Source organism: Dermochelys coriacea, chromosome 11 (assembly GCF_009764565.3).
Source record: "Dermochelys coriacea isolate rDerCor1 chromosome 11, rDerCor1.pri.v4, whole genome shotgun sequence".
In the NCBI taxonomy this organism is placed as follows: Eukaryota; Metazoa; Chordata; order Testudines; family Dermochelyidae; genus Dermochelys; species Dermochelys coriacea.
The window spans coordinates 35,035,135-35,054,412 of record NC_050078.2 but is presented as its reverse complement, the minus strand read 5'-3'; the positions used below and the strand labels follow the sequence as shown (position 1 = coordinate 35,054,412).

At 39.6% G+C, this 19,278-nt stretch overlaps 1 protein-coding gene across 1 annotated transcript in view; it reads left to right on the top strand.

Moving 5' to 3' along the window:
• Positions 1 to 19,278, top strand: part of KCNH7 (potassium voltage-gated channel subfamily H member 7) — a 338,644-nt gene that overhangs the window by 314,804 nt on the left and 4,562 nt on the right. Inside the window, 2 exon segments of the mRNA XM_043505208.1 lie at positions 11,575 to 11,838; positions 17,025 to 17,193. Coding sequence (XP_043361143.1) covers positions 11,575 to 11,838; positions 17,025 to 17,193 — 433 coding nt within the window.

Here is a 19,278-nt window from a genome sequence, read left to right as displayed (position 1 = left end):
AATTTGGCATATTCTAACTTAGACCACAATCGATAAACAGTTTGGGACAGACTCTGTGCAGCAGTTTAAGAGAGGTACGCCACAAAAGGCACAGCCCTTGGCTGAGAGACATATTTCTGGTCACAGTCATGTTATTGTTTAGATAAAATGTTATCTAAAGATAACTTTGAACAGTCATATTTTCACTTCATAAATATAATCTCTAAAAACTAAGCAATCCATGCATGTTGTTATGAGGCTTTGATGTTTTAAATCTCAGTAAAATCTTAATGACTTATACAGTCAGTTGTTCATGTTGCCTCTCTAGTGCAGTACTGAACTTACATTATTGATCTTACAGAAGGGGAGCTCTTTTTAATAAACATATGGACCTCCTGCTAGTGCTTCCCATTCAGCTGTTGACCAACTGGTAAATTATACTGTTTAAAATTGCACTTTTTCCTCTTTAGTGTGAGCCTACAGTAGTTTGAGATTTTCTCCCTTGTGGACTGCTAAACATGGATTTGTAATTCTCTCTCCCTTCAGTTCATGAAAGCCTGATTTGGACCTTGTTGCCCTGGTAACTCATTTTGAAATAGCATCATAGTTTTATCAGGGACTTAGACAATATCTCACCGCTCTTTATGATTTATCTGCAGTATGTACTTGCTTTCTTTCCTAGAAATGGGACAATTAATTCAGTCAAAGTAGTTTGTGATTTGCTGAACAAGCACTGTACTCTTGTGTGTGATACAAGACTGTCTTACTCCACCCCAGATGCATTTCCAGCATATTCTAGATGAGCCACCACATATATGATCATAGCTTCTATGTATGGCTCTGTCATGGCTTATTCTTTAATGGCCAAACCCTGGTCCCAAAAAGCTATGTGATGCAGAGCTAGCTGCAGTTCTGTAGCCCAGCCTGACTCTGTGGGTGCCAAGAGCAATTGGAATCCTGAGAGAGCCCTCTTTAGGGGTTGCCATATGTCCACTACCTGGCAGCTTTACCCTCACGCTTACCCAGCGGGATTCCATGATTCTTATCCCACCCCACCTTTTGGGAATAGTGTTGGGGATGGTGGTCCCCTGTGCATATGCAGAGCACCACCACAGCCGTAGAAGCCAGTTACCACAGATGACTGACAGTCATCCACAGAGATTGTTACCAAGATTACTTGGGCCCAACAGTGCTACTGGCTGACAGCTCATAAACAGAGCTGTCAGCCAGGGTGAAGTTTTCTCCCCAGCTTAAACAGGTGAGAAGCAATGGGGTGGTACAGTGCCTTCACCTACGCTTTTGCCTCCTGGCCCACCCACAGGGAAACATTTTTTCCTTTCTTCCCCATTTCCCCCTCTCTCTCTCCCATAACAGGCAGTAGGAGTTATCCCAAACTCATGGCCCACTGGGTGAGGAGAAGAGGAAAGGTAGTTAACCCTGAATTCAGAAGTGCTGTGGAGCCCCTCTACTCCACCCATCTATGTGGTCTGGCCATCTTCAGGGTCAATAAAGCCAGCATAAAACCCTCATATGTGGCATATAGGAAGTCATGGCATTAAAGTGATGGTCAGAATTTAGCCCTGACAGAGTAAGTAGGGCTTTGAAAATACTTTTCTGGTGAGTTAGTCAGAGTTCCTGCATCATTACTCACTTTGGTGTTATATTTAATTTTTTGTTAACACTGGCATTGATGGTGTCTCTAAGATCTTCACCTCATTGGGTCTATTCCAGCATGTAATCATTCTTACCATGAAGAGATGTTCTCCATGTCAGCCTGGAATTCATTTTGTCCTTAGCTGAAGCCTATCAGATGCACACTGAAATACATTGAACCCCAAGAGGCAATCAGATGTGAAGACTATCCATTCCAAGCAGATTACTTCAGGAAGAATGAAATCAAACTGTACTAATGATCTTTCAAACTCCTTTGAGCAGGGCATGTAAAATCCATTAGCCACATCCAGGATAGTCGTGTTAAATACACCATCTTAGATTCAGTAACTTGAATAGAATGATGATGTCCTTGAAGTAAAGGATTGACTCTGGATTTTCATCAGTGTAAAAGAGATCAAAATCTGGCCCATGTTTCTAGTTTCTAGGGTAAACAGAATCTAGTGAGAGGGATATTGTTCTGTTAATACCCATTGATTCAGTGAAAATAGTTGTTCTGTCAACTTATTTGCCAACTAGTCCAGGACAAGACACTTAACTCTTGACAGGGAATTTTTATTTTCTTGGATTTCATTTTAGGAGCCCACAAAAGAAAGTCCCTATGAATCCTATTGATTGCATTTGCCCAACTTGAAAGCAAGAAGTGTGTTCCTCAAATCCTACATTTTGCAAGGAACCCCTGACAGCAAGTATATAATCATCAGACAGTCCATCACTGCAGTTGTCCATCTGCTCCTATTGCAGCCTGTCCCAGGGGAGCACAGTTCCTACAAGAGCCTTGTTTCCAAGGGTAACTCCTACTGAAGCAGTTTTCTCATGAAATGTGGCCTTCTGGAAATGGTATATGCAGTCATATGTACTATCAGCTATCAGAGAAAAATGATCTTGTAGTGGAAGATAAACTCCTAGTATAAGAGACTGGAATTCTATCATTGGAGTAAGAGATCCTTTGGCCTTCACCCTGCATCATTTTAGAATTACCCTGACATTGTCATCTAAATAACATTAAGATTGTGACAAAACCAGACAGAGCTCAGAAAATTCACAGATCAGGCTCTCACTCCATCCCTAACTCATGCCATTGTGCTAAAAATGGCACAAAAGAATAAGTTAAGGATTGAATGTTTGCTTTAACTTTGAAGTTTCTGGCTTTGAATTTGACACACATGTACAGTCACTCAAAACTAGGTCTTTTTTATTCAATTTAAAGAAAGGAAAATAAATCTTTATGGAAAGGTTATCTAGCCTGTATTATTTGCCTGCTGTCACATTTGCCTGAGTAATACACTTAAGGTGCTATAAAAATAATTACACACACAAAAACTACATTAAAAGAGCATTATTAAGGTTGAAAAGTCAGGCATTCAAAAGTCAGGAAATGCCAGAATTAAGGCTCTCTGTGCAACTTTAATTCAGCCCCCTTACGCCTATACGTTATGACACAATCTTTAATTCCATGATCACACACTATTTTTTCCAGAAGTCCCCTGCTTCATTCAATGCACAGAATGCATGGTGCTCACTTAGTAAGCAGCTATTCAAAATTTTGTTTGCTCCTTGTTGTTGAATATGTGGTTCTAGGCTTCATTAATGCAGTATCTAGGTGCTCAACAAGGTAAATTAGCTGCACAAAGGATTGTCTTTGGTGGAATTCAAAGTGGATTCTTCTCTCAGGTTCAAGACACTTTTCTAGGAGTTCTTATGTGTGTGCACAGATGTCAGTGTGTTCGTCTTTTCTGCTATGGCATGTTTGCTTTGGCAAACACAGAAGAGTCTAGCAATGCATTCTTGAAATGGCCAGGCTTTGGCTTAGTCTTCCCTCTTCTAATATATTGTTCCAAACCCAAGAAGTTCTGGGAATGCTTTATTTTCATTTCTCATTAATTTTGTCTGAGACCTTGTTAGGTGCAACATCTCAGAAGAGCACAGCCACTTAGGAAGGTAGATAATAGATCAAGGTCGCATCATATAAATGGGTCATAAAAACAGCATTGTTGTAAAATTCACCTATGAATGAATCTCCAATGATTTCAGGAATCTTCACAACACTCATATTTTATTTCAATTAAAATCTGGAATCACTTTTAGTTTTCCAAAATTTGAAGCTATGTCTGCGGAATGACTTCAACACCATTCATTAGATACAGTGAACTTTAGCACTGCCTTTCATTGTAACCAAAAACTGTCACTATAACTTTCCACCACTTAAAGAAAAGTAATTTCAGTACAACAAAATCCCACATTAAAATAACACTATGAGATGCTTTAAGCCAACAAAAACTGAGGCTGCCAGTCTGTCCTTAATTCTCACTCTGCTGAGTATAGTGTGGAACATATGGGATATAAATTTACCCACTGTTCAGAGACCTTTGCAGTATTCAAGCGCATTGAAGTTGGTTAAGGACAGAGTTTGAGGCTTGATTCTGAATTTCACAGCTTTTGTCAGCTTTTTTCAGAGCCATAGAGCCAAATGTTCTGCCTGGCCATAACCAGTTTTCCATTTTTGCACTCACAATTTAGGTCTTTTGTACGTCTAAGAACCAAACTGTGCCCACAATCAGATACTTACACATCTAAATTACCTAATTAGTGATCAGAATTGGTTTGGTAGAAAAACTACGGATGTTTGCATCTGCAAATTTTGTATGCAAAAGTGGAGGCCATCATTTAAAAATATGGCCCCTAAGTTTGTGTGTACGTATTCTACTTCCATTGGAAAATAAATCTACTGAAGCGCTCAGAAACAATTATGTCTTCCGTAATAATGCTTTGCCCTTCCATAGTGTTTTCCATCCGAGGATTTCAAAATTAATGTGTTAAAATTGAACAGCCTTGTGAACTGTATTGTCATTTCTGCACATTGTGCTTGGCTATCTGTGGATGGAAAATGCTATATATGTATTGTGTAATAGTACAATTACTTCTGGGGAAATAGACGCTGAGGGTATGACTACACTGCAGCTGGAGCTCTAGGACTCTGAGAGGTGGGAGGGCCCAAGAGCTTGATGTGTAGCCCTAGCCTGGATGTCTACACTGCAATGAAACATCCCCTTAGCCTGAGTCCTGTGAGCCTGAGTCAGCTGGCACAGGCCAGCCGTAGGTGTCTAATTGCAGTGTAGACATACTGCGAGTTAAGACACTTACCTAAATCAGAACAGAGATGGGAGCAGGAACCAGATCCTGTAACATACAGTCTAGGATTTGGCCTTTATAATAATGTAATCCAAAGGATCCCAAATTACTTCTTATAACTTTCCTTTGATGATTTCTAATTGTTTAATATTAAGAGCCTATCAAGTAAAGACGTATTTTAATCATAGCATTAAATTTGGATTGAATCATCTTGCCCTGAATCATTCTCATCTGGAAGAAAAGACAATTTTTCATCCTCACATTCACCAGTACTCAGCTTCTGCTATCCCCTCTGATGTGGGACCACGCACAACAGCGAACCCTACTCCAGGGTTTAAGCGTTTGTACAATCTGACCAAATTTAGCTGGGCATATGGAATTGATCTCTTCTCCACTTGCTATTCCATCAGTGACTATACAAATCCATAGTCAGCATAATACAACATACAACTTTCCCTTATGGTGATAGACTTGTCTCATTAACTACGAAGCAGACAACACACAAAGGGGAGTAGTGCTTACAAGTCATATATTGTTCTATGAATATTACATAGTATTCATGTTCTTTTTGGTACTGCTGAGTGAAAAGAAGTGATGACAGTAGTCTGGAATAAAACTTCCATGGCCTGCTCCTGGTCTGTGCTAAAGAATCATTCGCGTATCATGACTATATAGGGATGGAGGATATGCATGTCTTTTGTGCAGAAAAGTGCAAATTGTGCATCAACAGACTGATTTTTGCAAACATATGGCAGGAGGGGGTGTGGTAAGGAACTGAAGCGGTGATCAGATGAGCTCACCTCATGTAAGATGGTAAGGCCCGAAGTATATTTAGGCAGCTTTAGACATTACAGGGATTGTACATTTTAATTTGGACATTTTTACAAAATGTATTTGTTCAAACCATTTTTGTAACTGTTTGCTAGAGAGTTTACTCAAACTGGCAACTGTCATTTGCAGGCTTTTCACTTAACTATGTGCTATTTTTGGTGTGTGATTAGTCACTGAGGACATATTATTATTTCTGCTTTCTGACTAGATGACTGACATTTTTAAACAGGAAACTCCTGTTCACTAACACCTTTGTTTGCATATGAATATGGATAATCATACAGAAACTATGGACAACTTGAAAAAACACTCACTGAAACACCAACTAAAGATATTACCCTTGTAACTGGGAACTTAAATGCAAAAGTTGGAGCTGCAAGATCTCATAAAGAAGTAATTGGAAACAATGGTCTGGGTTCGCAAAATGAGAGAGGAAGGCATGTAGTTCTGCTGCTCTAAATCTCCTGCTGCTCTAATCTCCTGGTCATTACAAAGACCATTTTCACTCAGCAGGTGGAGGTCATCAGACAGTATGGCAAAGAACCAAAATCACCTTTGGAATAAATATAACAATGCTGGAAATCGCATGGAAAATGGACAAAGACTTTCATGAGTACAGACTGGGTCAGCCTATCAGCTGTTAGCCTCAAATATAAATTTCAACTTTAAAGATACCATGTTCGACAGGTCTACTACATTTGGACTTGTCCAGAATCAATGAAAATTATGGGTTTGAGGAATGGGCACAGATGAAAGAGGAGAATAACCCAAAAACAATTTTGGAATAAAGTGAAAACTGTTATGTTTAAAAGGCCAACCACACATTCCAAAAAGTCGGTGTCGGACTACACCATGGTTAACTGAGAAGATGTTTGAATTGGCAGAAAAATGATGCAGAGTAAAAGAGAAGGCTTGAACAGGGAAGAATGTAGGAGAGACTATTCAAAGGCAGACTAGACAAGACAAGAGCAAATATATAAGGGAAAAATGCATGGAACTTGAGAAGTGTAAAGAGAGTAATAATATAAAAGATAGATTCACAGTGGTCAGACTTCTTACCAAAAGCTTTTCACTGTGATCAAACTTAATAATAAATCATGATGGCAGACTCCTGACTGAGGGTGATGATACTAAACACAGGTGAAGAGATTACTGTGCCAATCTGTATGCCTCACCGGAGCCACTCATAATACAGGCTGGCAGAAAAGAGAATACAGGTTTGGAACTGTCAGTCTTGTGAGAGAGAGAAATAAGCCTGGGAAAAGCACCAGGGATAGATAACAGGTCTGCAGAATTGTTAGAAGTGATTGGTGAACACAGTATTGATCTTAGGTGGAAAATTTGTAATGTCGTACAGATTACTAGAAATTAGGCAGAGGGCTGAACGAAGGGAACTTTTCTGCCCTTACCAAAGAAGGGAGACATAACCAAGTGTAGTAATTATTGTACCATCTCCATGATTTCACACATGAGCAAAGTTCTGGTTTACATATTCCAAGATTGCATGATAGAAGCAGAACTACCACCACTACAAGTTGGTTTCAGAGTTTTTGAAATATGATGCTGGCAAAGGTTCTTGTGTACCTCATGGATGGAAAAAAAATGAATACCTATGTTAAAAATATTATTGTAGAGAAGCAGACTCTGATGTTGGAAATGAACAGATGAAATATATGTACTGTGATCACACTAGGCAAAGAGATGGAAATAACCTAGAGAATGATATGGAAGAAATGGTGATAGGTTGTCATAGTAGGAAACAATCAATGAGGAGATGGATAGTATGCAGCAGATCACTGGAAGGTCAGCTGCTGAGTGCCGAAAATTAGCAATGGATTCTGGAGCCTTCCAAAAATTCTGCCATCATCTCCAATGTTTAGACATGAATAAATGGATTTATCTATACAGAAACCAGCCATCCTACCAACATTCCTGCAAACAAAATTCCCTTCATGTGAAGATATGTGACTATCAACTAAAAGGGGAACAATGATGGTTGAACCAAACCATCATTGGGAATAAGAATGAAAATGTGTAGAGTGTTTTACAGCATTCAGTCAGCTTTACTTCACACTCAGAATGTGCCATGCCTCAGCGAGTGACTTCCCTGGGGAAGTTTAAAATGATGTGGCAGGATTTTATAAAGGGGGCTAGAAAATATCATGTCCAGTGATGAGGTTTGTAGTTATACAAGCCAGGTTAATGGTAAGGATTATCTGTCTCATGATGTGTGGTGTAAATTGTTTTCTGCAAGGATTAGGAAGATAGTAACCTCACTTCCCACACAAAATTGAATTTGTCTGGTCACACTAAGGTTTTTACTTGGAGGTGGGAGAAAGGAATTAAAGGTTTGCCTTCTTCTGAAGCAACAGACTAGATAGCTGGTCCAATTTTGTAAACCAAGGTCTAGTTAACAAAATTCCACTAATAATAAAAAAGCACCTGTTGCTCCCCATGTCATATACTACTATGCCACTTTTATTTGTATCAACATTTGCAGTAGTATTGAGATAAAGAAATCCCATTTCACATAGACTGCCACTCATTGAACTGAGCCAAACTTTATTACTATTGAATTAGCATAAAAAAAAAGAAAAATATGTTTGATCTCTGGTAATTGTCAGATCTGGAAGACTCAGAAACGTACTGGAATAAGAAGTCATTTCAAAGGCCTGATCACGTCCCCAATTTTTCTTGCCCATCTCCCTGAGACGGGGGATACAGTCCTTCCCATAGTTAGTTCGAAGTCAAAGGCTTTGTTATTTTCAAGCTGAAAAGTCAGACACTGTTGCACTATAAATCAGGAATTCCAGTGACATCATGTTCATTTGTGCTCTTTGGCAGACATATAAAAAAAATCACAGACTAAAATGAGTCCCATAAACGGTGCAAATTATGTTTGAAAGGTTGTTTGGCAAAGCAGGAGGTTACAGAATATTCAGCCTCTGAAAAATTGTTTCCAGCAGTCTTAATCAAAAAGTGAAAAATATCTCATTGGAAAGCAGATGGAGGAGGCAGGATGATTCTGTAGTGAAGATAATAATCACTTCAGAAATCAAGCTTTCCTTGCAGTCAAACAGGGGAGGGAAAGAGAAGGGAAGAGCCTATTTGGAATTGCCAGTCTTTATAATGGACAGTGAACTTAAGGAATTTATTCCTGCACAGAGAAAAGGAGTACTTGTGGCACCTTAGAGACTAACAAATTTCCACCAAATGCATCCGATGAAGTGAGCTGTAGCTCACGAAAGCTTATGCTCTAATAAATTTGTTAGTCTCTAAGGTGCCACAAGTACTCCTTTTCTTATTCCTGCACAGAAAAAGCCCAACCAGAGAAAAAGCCATTCCTGTCATCTGCAATGTTCATTCCAACCCAATAACATGGATTCATTAGAAAAGGCAGAAATGATTGTACCCTATCTGAATAAAGCATTACCTAGTGACTGCTTGTAATGTATTTCAGCTGAATTGCCCTGTGAACTCCATTAGCTCCTACAGTTCAGACCCAAATAAAAAATGCAATTTCCATTTTTAATTCATATTTTAGTCATACAACATTGTAGGATTATTCTCAGTGCTAATGTTTTTGCTACATTTCCTTACAGTGAAGATTTCATTTCCAGCCTAAAATGAAAACCTTTCTGGAGTAACCGCATAATGAAATAGCAATGTTAAAAATTCTGAATACAGAAAGAGGACTAGCAGATGCAGAAATGGCACTGAACACATTATGAAACTGATCAACTAGTGGACAAAAGTTATCTTCCTTAGATTTGGAACCCAGATAATATCATTGGAAGGGACCTCACTTTCATCTATTCCTTGGTAGTTGGGCCAAAGTGTCCACTACACCAGAAGTATAGATATTTTGTATCAAAATATGCTGCCAGCTACACCAGCATAAATCCAGACTAACTGAAGTGGAGTCAATTGAATTATTCTGTTTTTACAGCAGTGTAACTGAAAGCAGAATTTGTTGGGGTTTTTTTGCCTCTAGCTATTACAGTGATTGGCACTCTGTAAATATGATAGAAGATCAGTCCTCTACACACACTTTAGCCATTATGCGATCTCTCCTGTCTATGTTAGGACTATCTCTGAGTGACCTCTCTTTGCAAATTAGTTCATTGATCAATCTTTCTGTTATAAAGTGCGTAAGACTGCTATTTTTGATTCACATATTCCCATGAGAATACAAAATTGTTCAAAATATGTGAACATGTAAATGTTTCCATTTCAAGTCACTGTAGTATTGAGTAGTTAAGCCCATTGTCTCTGTAGGAGGACTGCAATAAAACAGAGTTCCATCACCCACTCCCCCAGGAAAATGTGTGCGTCAAAAGTGAGGACGGGGAAATCGCTGCAAGAATCTTCTCATGGAGCTTTAGCCTCCATTGTTCCGTCAAGAGGGTGGGGGGATGGGAATTGCTGGCCATAGGGCCATCCCACAAAATCTCGCAGGATCCCCTGCAAGCCACACTATGCAAGCTCACCTGCATCTGTGCTGCGCCATAGCACCACTTTCCATGTTCTCCAGATGGTGACAGGGATCCTTGTTAAAAGAGGAGCCTCACTGTGGAGATGGGACCAACAGAAAGTTAATTCAGCTCAATGCTATATTAATTTCCCCAGGGACTCCAGTGAATGCAGGTGGGAATGATGTGGATCAGACTTGGCCTTGCCTCCAGCTACCACTCACCACTTGCAGATCTTTGAACTCATGGAGTCAGTGCAATAGAGGGAGATGCTGCTGCAAATGCAACAGAGCCTCGCCTTCTGAGCAGGAGGAGGTTCACTCTGTGTGCAGATCATCGGGGTATGATCAGGCCCACAGTTCTCTTTCATTGTAAATGATGACCAGGAAATAGTGTTAGAAAAGAAGAAACCCTGGGAGTGTACAGAATCCTGTATTAACCATTGCTGTGAGGATTACATGCACTCTAGAATTATGTTGATTAGTAATTAGTTGAAAGCAGATGGGGAATCATGCTATCTCCCCAGGAAGTTAATGCAAACTAGTTACAGTATTTATATCTAATTGAGACTCCCCTGCTAAAATATGTTCTAAATAAATCTTCAGAACTAGAATTATCTTGACATTTCAGTTAAAAATAGGCAAGATCAAAAATTGGATTTGAAATGATACGATAAAACACACTTTAAGTGTTGCTCTAAAGGCAGTTCAAGAGGCCTCCATACTCACCAGATGATCACTGTTGGTTTCTTGTCCTTATTTTATTTGTTTCAATTTGTTATACATTGCTGTAACTGCCAGAAATCAAAAATACGCCCCAGAAAAGTATTGAACCAGTAGCTGCACCTCACTCTGGAACCTAAAAATATTCAAAGATAAATTCAAGACTTGACCAATACCCACCTTACCACATGCACCACATCAGCCCTTGTCATGTACCTCGCTCCCCAAAAACCTGGTAAATAGATGGGCCTTGCAGTGAACCTTAATTGTCAACAGACTGGGGCTATTTCCAACCAAGTTGAAGGCAGTAGATTTCAAGGTTGAGGTGCTCTCAGAGAGAATGCCTGCTGGCAGCTCCCTTCTCTTGTAGACTGAGAGGGCTCCAGCACAAATACCTGAGATTGCTATATAAAAGAATGGCAGAACCTGCATCAGAAGGAACATCACTACTGTGGTCCTTAATAGAAGAGGCGTTAAAGTTATGTTATCCCTAACAGAGAGTAAACTTGCTAATTCATATAACTTCTACTCTGCCCCTGAGGCCAGTGCCAGTGCTAGCCCATTGGGGCCCTAAGAAGGAATATTTTGGGCCCCTCCACACGCAACACATACTGATAATTAATACGGGAGGCCTTGAGCTGCTTGGGGCCCTAAGCAATTGCTTAGTCTGCTTATGCCTAGGGCCGGCTCGGCCTGAGGTCCAGAATAAATTGGAATAAGATCTCATGCACTGCATATTATTGTATACAATTATTTCTATTTGACAGGCTGTGACAAAGAAAACAATCAGAATGATTCTGAAGACTCCATGGATAACACTAGACATTATCAGTGTACCAAGAAACACTTTGAAGAGAAGAAAAATGAGTCATCATCTTTGGTGTCATCCACTGAAGATGAGCAGAAACCTCTCTTCTCTGAAATAATCAATTACCCGTCAATGACAGGGAAAACTACAGTGCTGGACTTCGAAGAAGTGGTGCGTGCAACAGAAAGGATCCATATTGACAAAAGAAGCCATTCTTGCAGAGGTAATCTATTCCATATAGATAATATTCCATGTTGCTATTTTGTAAAGATGGCCTATTCATTTTTGCTCTGATGATCAATGGGAGAGAAAAAAAACCTCTTCAGAATGTTTCCATTGACAAATACATTAATTTATCTTTTAAGGGTTTCATGAAACATTGACAAAATAATCTTCTTTCATGTCATATGTGGAATGTTCAAAGAACCATTTCCCTTGAGAGGCACTATGGTTTGGCATGAGATTGGAATCCAGGAGCTCTTAAATTTTAGTCTAGGCTTTGCAAATGACTTCCTGAATCGTCTTGGACAAGTCATTTAAGCCAACATTTTCATTTAATTTCATAATGTTGGATGCCTCTATTTTTTGGATGCCTAAAATAAATGGGTACCTTTGAAAAGTTGGGCCTTACTGTCTCTGGATTAAATTTTCCCTTAGTTAATGATGGCTTTCACTATTGTAAACAAGGCCACAGGATTCACAATTGTGGTGAGTCCATCAGATGGAGATTGGAGTGAAAAAAGTTGACTGCCAATCATGCTACAGTGTTGGGTGGCCGTACAAAACCCTAAATAGAGAGCTAGATAGGGATACTAAATCTGAGTTTCACAAACCCAGTCTAGATAAAGGGGATAAATAAATATTTCATTTAGAAAATGTTGAAAAAACATTTTGAATTTTTTCCAAAAAATGTTGGTTTGTTTTTGACTTCAACAATTTGGTGAAATTGACGTGAATTCATGAAATATTTTGATGTCATCAAATTTCCATTTTTTGCACATACACAAAAAAGTTTTGCTCAAAAACTTTTACCAGCTTAACCTATTTTCTTCATATTTTATACTATTTAACATTTAAAATAGTGTTGAAGCAATGCATAGCAATGAGATTGAAAAACGTTATCTAGTTCTGTAATATTACTTAATTAAAAGTGATGAAATATCACACAGGAACACATCTTGACTTCAGGGGGAAATTTGCTTGAGTAAGAAGAGCAAAATTTGGTTCTTAATATATGGCGTATGGTTTACAGTGATTAAGCAATCTCCGTTAACTTAATAGGATTGTTTTATATCTTCTCATCAAACATTCTTTTTATCTTAGCACTTAGAGGAGAGGAAAGTGATCAGGAACAGTCAGCATGGATTCACCAAGGGAAGGTCATGCCTGACTAATCTAATCGCCTTTTATGATGAGATTACTGGTTCTGTGGATGAAGGGAAAGCAGTGGATGTATTGTTTCTTGACTTTAGCAAAGCTTTTGACACGGTCTCCCACAGCATTCTTGTCAGCAAGTTAAGGAAGTATGGGCTGGATGAATGCACTATAAGGTGGGTAGAAAGCTGGCTAGATTGTCGGGCTCAACGGGTAGTGATCAATGGCTCCATGTCTAGTTGGCAGCCGGTGTCAAGTGGAGTGCCCCAGGGGTCGGTCCTGGGGCCCGTTTTGTTCAATATCTTCATAAATGATCTGGAGGATGGTGTGGATTGCACTCTCAGCAAATTTGCGGATGATACTAAACTGGGAGGAGTGGTAGATACGCTGGAGGGGAGGGATAGGATACAGAAGGACCTAGACAAATTGGAGGATTGGGCCAAAAGAAATCTAATGAGGTTCAATAAGGATAAGTGCAGGGTCCTGCACTTAGGATGGAAGAATCCAATGCACCGCTACAGACTAGGGACCGAATGGCTCGGCAGCAGTTCTGCGGAAAAGGACCTAGGGGTGACAGTGGACGAGAAGCTGGATATGAGTCAGCAGTGTGCCCTTGTTGCCAAGAAGGCCAATGGCATTTTGGGATGTATAAGTAGGGGCATAGCGAGCAGATCGAGGGACGTGATCGTTCCCCTCTATTCGACACTGGTGAGGCCTCATCTGGAGTACTGTGTCCAGTTTTGGGCCCCACACTACAGGAAGGATGTGGATAAATTGGAAAGAGTACAACGAAGGGCAACGAAAATGATTAGGGGTCTAGAGCACATGACTTATGAGGAGAGGCTGAGGGAGCTGGGATTGTTTAGTCTGCAGAAGAGAAGAATGAGGGGGGATTTGATAGCTGCTTTCAACTACCTGAAAGGGGGTTTCAAAGAGGATGGCTCTAGACTGTTCTCAATGGTAGCAGATGACAGAACGAGGAGTAATGGTCTCAAGTTGCAATGGGGGAGGTTTAGATTGGATATTAGGAAAAACTTTTTCACTAAGAGGGTGGTGAAACACTGGAATGCGTTACCTAGGGAGGTGGTAGAATCTCCTTCCTTAGAGGTTTTTAAGGTCAGGCTTGACAAAGCCCTGGCTGGGATGATTTAACTGGGACTTGGTCCTGCTTTGAGCAGGGGGTTGGACTAGATGACCTTCTGGGGTCCCTTCCAACCCTGATATTCTATGATTCTATGATTCTATGATGATTCTTTCTTTAAAGCCTTAATTTTCTGTGATACGGTGACCTAATGAAAAGTCCAGTATTATTAACAATATTATAACAATATTAAAGGTTTTGTTGCTGAAGATGCATTTACAGGTGCTTCTGTTTTAAAGGACTACTTCTGTATTTAGTGCTTATTGCTTTTTTCCTCAACAATTTATTTCCTGATACAATAAATTTAGCCACACAAATTCAGGATCAACTTTAGGTTTCTAAAAGAGTATTTTAAATTATTCTAAAAACTAATCCAGCAGAACAACATATTTTTGATAGTCCAAAGGCCAAGTTATGTGACATCTGGTCTTCTCAGGGTAAGGTCAAATGCTGATATAAACATGTTTTGTATATATTGCTGTTTGAAAGCTTACCTTGCCCCTGCCAGTAGCCAGAAATGTGTCCTTGCAGCTATAGCAACATTTTCCAAGGCAACCTAGTATAGATTTTACTCTGAGCTAAATTTAGCAAGTCTAAAGGGTGTACATTTTGATTAATCACATACAAACCAACATTTTGATGGGGTGAATAGGTGTCTCTGTAATTCTGCATTTTTAGTATTTGTATTTCAAAGCTGATCACTTTTCTTATAGCTTCTATAAAAAGTCAGATTGGTTTTAAATTAAATTCTCATTCCTGATATCAATTAGAAATTGATTTCATGATCTCTAAAGGCAGTTGTAAATCTAATATGAGTCTATAAGTATAAATCTTGTAAATATACATATAAATGAACTTCTGTATAAGCTTCCATAACTTATTACCATTACAAAAGATATATTTTTAGTCTAGTCCTTATTTTATTTTTTGTTTTAAATGTTAGCAATTAATTTACTGTCCATGAAAGGAAGGGATTATTAACCCTGAATTGGATAGTGTGGGACAGGCAGTCTAAATGTTGCCAGTGTAATCCTGACTTGCAGCACTCATTTTATTTCAGTCCTGAGCCTCTCTTAACAGCACAAGGGTAGCTTCTACGTAGCTGCTGCTACCCCCTTCCACCCCCCACTGCAGAACAATGACATTTTCCACCATTTGGAGCCTCCCGTGGCCTTTATTCAGGTCATAGGATTTCATTCTTGAACTGTTTAAATTAACTGGTCCATATATTTATTAATTTAGTTAATATCTTGAGAACAATCCTCCATTCTTCCAAGGCCATGCTGAGTAGTAATGTTCTGACTGTCTCCTGGCTACCCTATGGTTTTTGTGTTCATACATGTGGGACTACCTAAGAAGATGCACAGAACAAGGGGAGTGACTTATCTCTGAAGAATATGTCTAGATTAAAGTTTATTATGGTCCTGTTTTGAACTCAAGTTAATTGGCAATTGGATTGTAAACATTAGTCTAGATACTCCACAAACATTTGTCCAGGACACAAACACCTGTCATTCAACCCAGGGCTGAGCCAGAGACACCAAGACCAGGTACAGGAAAATATGTGATTTTAGTGGATGATTTATATGTAAAATCTAAGGGATTTTATAGCACAGTAAATAAGAAGTGTAAACAAACAGCATTTATTGTTTGCATTTCATTCCTGAAATTCATTGTCTATAATTAGTGCATTGGTTTTCCAATTTCCTGCAAACATTCTACAAACAGATATGGATTAAGATTATGCTGGGTCTGAATCTGTCAGAGTTTTGCTCTCTGCCCCTCTCAGAAAGCTCTCCAGTTTCCTCGACAATTGGAAATTGTACCATGCATGCTAGCTGAGTCAAAATTACACAATTCTCACCCATTCCCTTTCTCCAGGGGGCATGTAGTGAGTGGTCAGAGAAGTGAAGGAGCCATCATGAAGCCAAGGTGAAATCTCCTCCTCCTACTTCAGCCCTATTCATATTATCAGGTGCCTGTTATACCCTATGACATTCACAGACTCACTATAGCCCTAGGAAACCCTGGGATCCCATAGATCCCAAAGATCCATTAGTCCAATAAAGCTCATCTCCCCCTTCTCTGCTAAAAGGAGAGAAAGAACTCTTCCTCCTTTTTGGTTTACTGGGTGAGAGCTCCCCTTCCTGATTCAATCTACTTTAACCACTGTATCTAACTTTGGGAGGGACTTCCTTTCTTTCCTGTGGAATATGCTCCCATCGAGTAAAAGGATTAGCTGGGGGCATATGGACAGGTCTCTCTATTGTCCTCCAGAGGCCCTTCTTTCTTATAGGTAAATCTCTAGCTGTTATGTTTGCAAAGAAAACCTTGAAAATGTGAAATGAGTGTAACTGATGAGGATGGAGTCATCTGCCTGGGTTTGAAGAGAGTCTGAATTAGTAGCTCTGAGGAGTGACCTGCCTCACCCTTTTCAATGGGTGCTAACATTAATGCCAGTTATAATTCTTTAAATGTCAACATTGTTGATGATTACACTGCTCATCAAAGTATGTACAAAAGGAGAGGGAGTATATGATGGTGCCCTACTCCAGCATTTCCCAAAGACCTTGCATAAAGGGTGCACCAAGGACTGCTGGGGCAACCATGGAAGATTGTACAGACTAAGATGTTGGCCTTTAACAACATAAGAAGGAATTGCAGGACAGATCTGTGATTGGTTTAATTTCCCTAAAGAGGGAGGGCTTAACTTTCAAAGGTTTGTGAAACACTGGTTTATGGGATTCTTGGCTGAACAGACTGCTACCTCCTAAAAATTAAGAGTAGAGACTGTAGCTCTAACTTAGTCTTGCCGTGCATTCCATAAATTCAAATACATGTTTATTCTTAGTGGATCTGTTTGTTTATACTTCAAGAGGTTTGTTTTTTGGCAGACATCAGTGATAAAAGAAACTGGGAGTGGGAAAACAACAAGGGGCACCAGGAGATCTCCAGACAGTCAGCATTACCTCATGTTACATGGGGCATCTGTGAAACTGAAAGTGAGCTGACCTATGGGGAAGTGGAGCACCGGCTAGATTTACTTCAAGAACAACTCAACAGGTAAAAGCAATTATGTGACAGGATCAGATTGGGTTGATAACAACACCATTGATATCAATGGAGCCACAACAAGGATGAATTTGGTGGGGGATTTTCACAAGCACCTAAATGAATCATGAGTACAAATCCCATTGCGAGTCAATGGCACTTGTGCTTCTAAATCACTTAGGGCCAGATTTTTTAAGTATTAAGGCTCCTAAAGATGCAGATAGGTAAATAGCAGAAATCACAAAAGTAGCTAGACACCCATCTGCATCTTTAAGTGCCAAAATACAAATCTGGCCCTTAAGCCCTTTGAAAATCCCATTCTGGGATAGGTAGGTGCAGGTTTTTGACTCTCTCGTCATCCCTCTTTCTCCTGAACTTTTCCTCCAAAAGCAGTTCCTGGCTTTCTACACACAGTTCCTGTGCCCATAAAATGGGAGGTGCTGTGCTTCCCTGGGGATGTACTGAGCGAACCAGTGCCTTCCTCGCAGAAGCGGCATTTGTATTGTAGGCATCTTTACTTTTTGATGTGTAAACCTCCTTTTGCAGCTGTTTCTATAATAGATGAGGTTTTTTGTAGGAGTGGGTGGGTGAGATTCTCTGGCCTGAGCTGTGCAGGAGGTCGGACTAGATGATCAGAATGGTCCCTTCTGACCTTAGTATCTATGAATCTATAATAAACAGCCATGAGAGTATCACAAGTGCAAAACACACCTACTACAATAGAAAACAGTCATTTTCTTTGTCAAAATACTGCATATGTAAGTTACCTTTGCTAATACAGCTCATCTTCCTTCTTCCCCTCCCTATTGGTGTCTAACATATATAGTTGGTGGCTAAACAGAATAGCTTATGGAATCTTAAAAATATGGTGAAGGTATTCTGATCAGTCATATGCTATAATGTATACTGTCATTTGCCATGTAATTTCAGTTCATTTTAAGTTGGTCTGTGACTTTTTATTATTTTCCCCAGAATTCCATTACTTTCAACATTTTTGACATGACAAGCAAATTTAACCCCAAATTTACCATGACATAAATTCAGCCTTAATTATACTTTAGTGTATCTTCATTGGCACACTGCCTTGTACATTTTAACAAGCAATTGAAAGCCAGTATAAGGACGTCTTGCCCCCTTTGCATTCTGTGAACCAATCAAACATCAGTATTCTCATTTCTAAGGACATACATATGTTACAAGATACATGTTTTAACATGTTTCAGAGTAGCAGCCGTGTTAGTCTGTATTCGCAAAAAGAAAAGGAGTACTGGTGGCACCTTAGAGACTAACAAATTTATTAGAGCATAAGCTTTCGTGAGCCGATGAAGTGAGCTGTAGCTCACGAAAGCTTATGCTCTAATAAATGTTTTAACATGCAATTCCTATAAATCATGAATGAAGTAAAACCATGCAGGTATTTATCTACCTGTCTAATGTAAGTAGGCACTTACAGGGCTCCCATCACAGCATATGAGGACTTATACATAATAATGTCTTTCTTATTATTCTTTCCTTTTCTTGAAATCCTAAATGTATCTAGAGCTATTGTTCAGGGCTGGTATTAGGTTTATTGATGCCATAGACAAAGATTGGGGGGGGCGGAGTTTTCTGATGAACTGCTGAGATTTTAGTTTTATTTAATCTCTTTTTCTGGATTTTTATCCACATCCCACTTCATTTATTAATTCTTTTGATGCTTTTTAAGGTACCATTGTGCCTTCTGGATTCTGGGCCTGGTTAGTCCCTGGCACAGGCCAGATCAGCTGCAAGAGGACTATTCTAATTTATGCCATCTTTGAAAACTATTCTGGTGACCCAGAAAAGTCAGAGAGCAAAGTGCACTGGGCACGCCTCCCTGCCGCCTCCTACCCTCAGCCGCGCCCCTGATATGATGCTAAACTGGGGGTACATGGTGGACTGGTATAGAGTTTTATACAAGCTGGGGAAGCCCAGTGACCACCTAGCACTATCTTTCTGCTGCTTTTATGCCCATACATAATATGGTTGTTTTTTAAGGGTTTGTTTGTTTGGCTGTTTTTTGTGGGGTGGTGTAAAATGGTCAAGTGAGAAAGAATGAAGAGTAGAAGAAATTAGAAC